The following is an 8,693-nucleotide window of genomic DNA, read 5'->3' as shown; positions in this document are numbered from 1 at the left end:
TTTCCATTTCCAAAATTTACAACCCCCATTAAACTCTTACCTCACGGTCTTTAGGACATTTTTTGATTTCCCCCCCCCTTTCCATCCTGGGTAACAAAAAGGAAAGTTTAGGAGGAAAATTTCCCCCTCCCATACAAGGGAAGGTAAAGGAAAAGAAATTTTGTCTCATTAACAGGGAAGGTAAGAAAGGAAATTTTTTTTTTTTCTCATTATTTTAAAAGTATGAAAAAAGTATTCGTTTTCTTTTTTTTTTCGCCCCATGGGGCACACATGGGGCCAGGAAAATTTGAGGGTTTAAAAATCGGCTTAAAACTCTTTGGATCCAACAGGCGGTTTTTTTTTTTCTTATTGGGGTTGATTTCCCAAAATTTTCAGGCCAAGATCCACAATTGGCGCTTATCAGAATCAAACTTTTAAAAACTGAGTTTTAAAAACTTTTAAAAAGGGCCCTCCTGGGCCCATTTAGCAAAATAGGGGGAAGTATTATTTTGTTTTTCCCTTAATTTTTTACATGTAAGCTTTAATAGGGAAAGGAAATTTTTCGTATTTCCGATTTTGGTCTTGGTGTGTTTTTGGTTGATACATACCCCTCTTAAAAAAATTTAATTATTGGACCCAATACCCAGTGGAAAATTAGAAAAAACCGAACAAGCCTCCCCCACAAAGTTTGATTGCCTTAATATAAAATGTATAATTTTTAGTTTATATCTCCAAGTTTGGTGTAAATTAATTGCCCGAGCGTAGGGCCCCACAAACTAAATCTAAGCTTTCACCCAATTTTGTTAATAAAAAAACATGTTATTTTGAAGCCTCCGGGGTTGAAACTTTTGTTTTTCTGGAATATTTTTGCCACGAAAAAGTTCAAAAGGTGATTGGGGAACGTTTTGGGATGGCCATTTTGAATTTTTGGGGGGCCAAAAAATTTGTTTTTCTGTGTTTGCCTTGTAACAGCCGCCCAAACGTTTGCGGGGTTTCCCGATTTCCCCGCCCAGGCACTTTATTTGCTTAACACCAAATAAGGTCGTTCTCGAGCCGGCTGGAGGCTTTTTCCCCCACCTTAATTCCTTGTTATTTTCTTTTTTCAAATTTCGGGAAACGGTTAGAAACCCCTTCCTTTGTCTACCAGTCCTTTTTCTATCAAAAGACTCTCGTGTGTCTCCTTTCTTCCTCCCCTTTCCTTTTTTTTGTTTGGTTCTTCTCTCTTCTCGTAGCCAATGCGCCGCCGAACGTTGAGTTTGAAAAGACTTTCACCTATTCATAAAAACAAAAGAGAAGAGGTGGGGGCGAAATTTTTTTTTGATTTCCCAAGGTGGACTAGAGTTTCGAACATCAAAACCAAGGGCAACAATTTATTGGGAGGGGGCAGAAAAAAAAATGAAAAAAAACCAAACAAAAATAGGCAACAAAAAAAATTCCAGGAAAAGGGATGTTTTGAAATTAAATTTAAAGTGACAAAGAACTTTGAAAAAATCTTTTTTTTTTTTTCTTTCATTGTTTGTTAAGTAGTGGTTTTGAATAAAAATAAATTTTCCCCAAATTACACTCAGAAAAATAAAATCCACCCAGAACCTTTTCTGTTTTAATTTGGGGGCTATAACTATCTACCCCCTCATAACCCTCCCCCCTCGGTTGGGCGGTTTAGTGGGTTTTTTCAAGATTGGCACTCGCCTGGTCAAAAATAGGGAAGGGCTTTTGAGTTTCGGATTCCCAGCTTGAAAAAAGCATGGAATTTTTATTTTTATCTTCCAAAATTTATTTGAAAAGGATTGGGGCCCCCCACATACTTAAATGTTGATCTCTTTAAGGGTTTAGGTGGTTAGAGGGAAAAAAAGACGGCCTTTGGCGTAAAAAACCCTCAACCCCCCATGGGTACCTCATCCACCTCCGGGGTACTAGTGAAATTTACCGCGCGCCGGGGACTATTTTTTTGAGGGTTTTGGGGGGAATTGGAGGGATTTGTTAAATGGGGAAATCTTGGGACTGTATTATTAGTGGTTTTATTATCATCCTTTTCATTCTGTACGTGTAACCAAACCAACCCTTTTTTAAAGAAAAAGAAAATTAAATAAAATATTAGGGAAATTACGTATTTTAACATTTATTTATTTGGGGCTATTTTGATTTTTCATTGACTGTTTAGATTAGGAGAGGGGCCCTAATTTTTTCCGGCTTTTAGGCCGCGGCCTGGCGTGGCGCTAGGTCGGTTGGGGTTTCGAAATTTCCCGGGCCTGGGTTGGAAACTTTATGTTTAAAAAAAAAAGTTTTAAGGTTCGGTTTTCTCGAAAAACAGGGGCTGCTTTTCTCTTTTCCCCCTATCCTGTGCCTGGTTGCCCCTTCTTTTTTCAACCTTTTTTGGGACGACAGGAACCCTCTGTTGTTACCAGTTTTCCCTCGTATTATTCTTCCTGGGAACCTCTGAATAACTCCCCCCTTTTGCAAAGCTTACTGGGCTTGTTAACTTTCACGTTTTGGATTTTGGTTTCTTTTTCATGGGGTATCCTCACAAGAATAATAACATTTCTCTACATGCGCTAGTCGCCCAGCAGCCTTGCGGTTCAATTCTTCACCATTGACGAAACAACTTTACACAGTGTTGAATTTCATCCTATCCTATGTTTTCATGGAAAACCAATATGTTGGATGGGTAGGTAATCTTCTAGTGTTCTCATATGTATCACGCCTAGCCACCTAAATGTAAAGGGCGTATCTTCTAGCGTCTAGCCCGTCTGATTGAAAAGCACACTGGTTGATCGGACATGCTACGACCACAGACCCGTAAAGTCCAATATAGGTAAATAGAGGGAAACCCCTTTATTTAGTGGAAAGCACCATGCCGTTTCGTCTGTCACCATCTTATTGGCTTCACTTTTCTTGATCCACTGCTTTTCAACCTCCATGAAATCATCTGGCAACCTTGAAATATCCACATGTGTGCAAGTTGCAACACTGTTTGGTGTTTTTGTTCAAGTGATCTCAAAAAAAAAAAAAGTTTCTTCATTTCCTTATTCCTTATCTCTTGATACGTAAATTGAATTAATTTAAGTTTAGTTTTGTACCATGTTTTCTCTTATCACACGTCTAATCTCTGTTGAAATTCACTGTATCATTTTACGTTTTCCACGGCTAAATTCATGCTTTTCAAATCGTTTTCTCTTTGAGCTTTTTCCAATGGTCCAAAACTCATGTGTCAAAATAGTGAGCTCACAGGTTGAAAATTGAACAAAAATGCAATCCCTCAGAAAATGGTTTTACAGGCCAAGGTATTTGATTTTTCTTTTGTTTTATTTTAAGTTTTTTTACTGCCTTCCCCCTCATGAAAAGACCGTTGTGGGAAAACACTCCCCTTATGAAACTTATCTAGATCAGGAAAAACTCGAAAACCGATTCTTGTCTTGTACAATTTATAATCACCAACATTTATTCAGTACTTGTTAGAACAATAAACATGTGTGGGACACTCCCCTTAGGAACTTTAAACTTATTTCTTAAGAATTTACATGTCTATCTGAAAAATGTAAAAGCTCAACTTGGAAATTGGAACGTCTTCAACGTCTTGGGAACGTCAAACGTCTTCCTTTCCTCTCTTTTCGTCTTCATAATTTTAAGATCTCCCGCATAAACTAACAACCAAAGAGAAAAACGTCGTAAGGACGTGTTTTACACGTAGGCTATCGCGACATACTCCCACCAAAATATTTAAGTCCTGTGGGCGTAATATTTTCACCTATAAAAATTACAATTTACAAACACAAAAAAAAATCTAGAAAATCTTAGAAATACAAAATACAATGACATAATATATCAAACAATAAAGAAAAATCCGAACTATAAGGGAAAAATGAGGACCAATAAAACATAAAAGGATTTGACAAAGTTGTTACTTAAAAACCACACCCCCTTTTTTGTTTGCTTGGGTCTTAAATTTTAGTCACATATAGATGCATTTAACAATAATGATGAGCACATTAACTATTTAACAAATCAATACAAGTATACTACAATAACTTTCAGAAACAATAGGTTAAACAACTTGAGAATTGCCAACAACCAAAACCAAATTTGGCTAGAAAAAAATACAGTGTACCATATGGGTATCGAAAATGTAATCAAATATGCCCTATTTATACCAAAATTAAAATAATATCTCTTAATAGGTTGGTAAACAGACAAACTAAAATATATCTAAACATTACAATGAGACATTGTCTTACTAAAAATTCTCAATTATCTATTTACAAAGAATATGGCTACCTAAATAATAACTAAAGGTCAAGCTTGATTGGTCCTTTAATTTTACGACCACTCCTGGACATAGTAGGTAGTTTTGGCTCATAACTTACAATATTAGGAGCAGGATTGAACTGTCCTGATCCGTCAGGATTGTCCCTAACAGGGGCCATTTGAATAGAACTAGGCTCTTTTGGACTCTCAGAATTAGCCGTCACAGGAACTGAAGAGATAGGACTTGGCTCCAACTGCTCCATTTCACCGGACATTGGTTCACAGGTCTTAGCCGGACGAGGCTCAGACAACAACTCCAATCTGAAGATACGCTGCACTGGTCTTGTCAGTGTACCCTCAGCTGTACGAAGTTTCACCACTCGTGCATGACCATCTTTGCCTTCCACAATCTCCGTGATGATACCAGTAGGCCAATTGACACGTTTGATGTTATCATCACCAATTAACACAATCTCACCTACTTGCAAAGGCTTGTCCACCCTTTTCATGGAGAGAGGTTGGAGTTGACCCAAGTACTCGTCCCTGAATTTCTTCCTGAGCTCTTGTACTAACTCCTGTCGATACTTGAACCTCTTGCCCAGATCAGTGTCATGGATCAGATCATATTCTGGTACACCATTCTCTATAATGTCTTGTAGGAACATGGCCGGAGTCAGAAAGGATGTTTCTGACTTGTCCTCGGACATGTAAGACAAGGGTCTTGAGTTCATTACTGCTTCACAATCGCTGAGCATAGTGAGTAATTCTTCACATGTGACTCTTGATTTACCAAGTACTCGCTTCAACAATTGTTTCATCATACCAATGAGACGTTCATAGAATCCTCCCCACCATGGGCCGGATGGAGGGTTGAAACGCCACTCAATCTTCTTAGTTGATGAATATCTTGATACTTCATTCCAGTCAATCTTGGAACTGGCATGGTCAAACCCTACAAAGTTTGTCCCACAGTCACTGTAGACTATCTCAGGTCTGCCTTGTCGACTTATGAATCTTCTTAGAGCTTGGATGAAGCTATCTGTTGACAGAGACCACACTAACTCCAATCTCACTGCTCTGTAGACTGCACATGCAAAGATACATATCCACACCTTGCGTATTTCATTAGTGTTAGTTCTCACAAACAGGGGTCCGGCTAAGTCCACACCAGTAACCTCGAACGTCCTTGCATCTCTGACTCTAGGTTCTGGCAAAGGTATGGCCTTAGTTTGTACTTTATTTTGAGTGTAGCGCTTACAAACCACACAGTCTTTCAATATTTTTCGAACAGCTCTTCGTCCACCAATCAACCAAAATTGCTGTCTCAGAATTGCTAGCAAGGTCTGTGATCCAGCGTGGCAGTTTTCACGGTGTGTTGAGAGTACCAACCTCTGGACCACTGGGTGACTGGCAGGCAATACTACTGGGTAGCAAAAGTTTTCATCATCATTGCGGTAGGAGGTTTTTGTCACAAGGCGTACAAGATCATCCTCAATGACTGTCTGTACACACTCCATCTTTTTCATTTCAGTAGGACTTTCTTTCTGAACGAGACGAAACACTACCCTTTCTGCTGACATGAATTCTTGAACAGTCAAGTCTTGTGGCTCAGGTAAACTACCAGTATTTTTCTTGGTCATGGCATTTATCTTGAATCGCCGCATCCATGCCACCATTCTCACGAGTTTGGTGTAGTTTGAAAAGTACTTACACCAGCTCTGATCATGATTCTCAGTGTTGAGCATGGAAGAAACAACAGTTTTCTTTCTTTCCATGTTGATCTCTTCTTCGTCAAATTCTGATACTACTTGAGGCCAATCTTCGGGATTACCTTTTAGCCATGTTGGTCCCTCCCACCATCTGCTTTTAACAAACCTTTTGGGATAACAGCCTCGTGATGGAAGGTCTGCTGGATTCATTTCGCCAGGGACATGCTTCCATGTACACCCTTCTGAGAGTTGTTTGATTTCCACAACTCTGTTGTCAGATCTCTGCTAGTTATTCGCTGGTCATACATTCGTGGCTATAAATCTGTGTCTAGTGTTGTTTAGTATACATAAGTCTTTAGGCAGTGTTCCCCATGACGTGTACTTGAACCCCAATGTTTGGTAATCCCTATTTCCCAATTCTATTTACTTTTAAGTTTCGTAGTTCGGTCAGATGCACGTTCGCCTGTGTGCCGTTGTGACATTGAACTACCATGACTAATGACAAATCTATCCCACTAGAGTATGTTCGTCTCTATAGAAAGTAAATATCTAACCAATGTCGTGGGTGCTAAGCTTATTCCTAACCATTAGTAGCCTAACCCTTCTGCATAATGTCTCACATTTGTACCCAAAACTACGTGAGATGTCCATGTGCCTGTCTAAGGACCAAAGTAGGTATGCAGTGAGACTAATTTTCGCGTTTTATGTTCCTGTGTCATACCTTCCTGACTTAATTCGTGTCAATGTTGTTGTTCATGAGCTTAGCCATTGACGTGTATTAGATAAATGTTGTGTTAATCTTTCGCTGTATTAATGTCGTCGGTAATAACACTGATTGTTCGGGTTATGTAGTACTAAATGTTAGAGGTCTAGACTGAACCGTAACTGATAGTACAGGAAACGTGCAGGTATCGTTCTTGGTGTTAAACAAGTAGTTAGGTATAATAAGGAAGCGCAGGTTACAACCTCCTTAACGTCTGCTTTTTCATATAGGAGCAGTGTTCTGAACGTTCGTCATAGGTGTTGTTTGTAACCTTTAGGACTATCCTCGACTACACCGACCTTCTAACATGTGTCCACTTCAGCTAACGCTAACCTCTGGTTCGACCATGGGTACGTTGTGAGTGCTGATTACGGACCTGCGATAGGCCTTTCCATGGTCGCATTACTTTCCGTTTGTTCCCATAACGGTACTGTCATAGGTGGACAAACACTTCCTTCGTGCAGGCAGTGACTGGAAACCCCGGGATCTACATTATACCCATATACACGTATGGGTGATGTGTTCTACAACGTCCGACTAGATCTGTTTCCGCTGACTCCTCTCGTGAAAGATAGGAGACAGTAACATTTGTTTCCTCAGATCCAAAACTCCACGCAGGAGGGAAACACAACTGCAGTGGGTGTGTGAGAGTCATTTAAATCCTAACCGTTTTTTCTGTGAAGTCAGTTGGTATTCTCTTGACTTCTCGCCTTTGAACTCTGACTTATGGTCTTTCACAACTGTCCCACCCCCAATCTTCCATATTATCTTTCTCATGGATATGTTCTAAGACTTCTTGGGTAGGATGATGAATGGAGTAGTGGGAGACATCAGTTCCATCCTAGATGGTGGGGTCACTCTGGCAGAAACTGCGTAGCCGGTTTCTTGGGTTATTCACATCAGAGTTGGTTACGGATCTCTTCGCCGGGATTAAATTAACTGTTTTAAGGAAGAACAAATCTGAGCGAAATCTTCTTTATACTAACCTCATAGACCACTGTATCGGTTTCGGAAAGAGGTTTATTCGCACTCACTTCGCTATCTCTGATAAATGCCCAAGAATACCAACCTTTTGCCTGTCCACCAAGTTAAATCTGTGACGTCTCATCATAAACCCCACAGGAGTTCGGGTAAAAACAATCTTCGAACATAAGCTGACGAAGACTTGTCATGGGTCTTAGGGGTGGGTAAACACCGCGTTGAATTCGTTCTCGAAGAATACATCTATTGACATAATGATCAGGACTTTTCACATCGTCTTCGATCTCTTAAGTAACTTCAACGAAGAGTACACTACTCCCTTTCTGTTAAACTGGACGCTCCCGACCCTTTATTGCCCACTGGGGCTCTGACTCTTTGGATGGTCGAATGAACCAGAGAACACCTTGTTTCAACTTCTATGTGAAAGTCAGTCATAGCTTTCAGACTTTCTTTACGTCATAGTCTTCCATTGTTTTTCCCAGAATGATTCACGTCGGGTATCCGATAAGCTAGGATAACCTAAACAATCGACACATCGTAATTAAGGGTTTAATGAACAGGTTGTCTGAACCGTCGTCAGTGAGAGGACCTTACTGCTTCAAGTACTCCTGTATGTCTAGCGGAAAGTTTCCACCTACTGACTTTAACTGAACGACTGTCTTCATTTGTAAGGTGCCACCTAACGCCTGCACCTTCCACCCTCAGCTCTTGACGTACAAAAACGACTACGAACGTTTTCACGGATACGACGACAACAGAAGGAGGCGTATCTCGTGTTCCTCTTGTATGTCCATGCTAACAATCGAGCATTCCGAGCACATCGTGGGTGGAGTTTTAGTTCGTTCGGTTACTGCTATGGATCTGAGCTTGATAACCGCCGAAATTAACGACGTTCTAACACAGTCTGCCATCACTTCCTGATGCTTAATCTGCCTCAGTTTTGGTGTAAAACCTGCCTGCGGAGATGGCATAACCGTACCGATCTTGCCTTACTAGGCACCCTACACATACACGCGTGG

The 8,693-nt window shown here is 40.3% G+C and overlaps 2 protein-coding genes across 2 annotated transcripts in view; both read right to left on the bottom strand.

Moving 5' to 3' along the window:
* Positions 1-3,493: 3,493 nt before the first annotated feature.
* On the bottom strand, positions 3,494-6,140 carry LOC103523278. The gene is made up of 2 exons (XM_008488338.1): positions 4,341-6,140; positions 3,494-3,505 (listed from the first exon to the last, which is right to left on the bottom strand). Exons 1-2 carry the CDS (start codon positions 6,138-6,140, stop codon positions 3,494-3,496), a joined length of 1,812 nt encoding a protein of 603 aa, XP_008486560.1.
* A 2,271-nt stretch (positions 6,141-8,411) lies between these two features.
* Positions 8,412-8,693, bottom strand: part of LOC103523276 — a 7,294-nt gene continuing 7,012 nt past the window's right edge. Inside the window, exon 2 of the mRNA XM_008488335.2 lies at positions 8,412-8,630. Coding sequence (XP_008486557.2) covers positions 8,412-8,630 — 219 coding nt within the window. The remainder of the gene's footprint in view (positions 8,631-8,693) is intronic.

The sequence above is a fragment of the Diaphorina citri genome, unplaced genomic scaffold, assembly GCF_000475195.1.
Source record: "Diaphorina citri unplaced genomic scaffold, Diaci psyllid genome assembly version 1.1 scaffold18676, whole genome shotgun sequence".
Taxonomy (NCBI): Eukaryota; Metazoa; Arthropoda; class Insecta; order Hemiptera; family Psyllidae; genus Diaphorina; species Diaphorina citri.
This window is presented reverse-complemented; position numbering and strand designations above follow the sequence as displayed.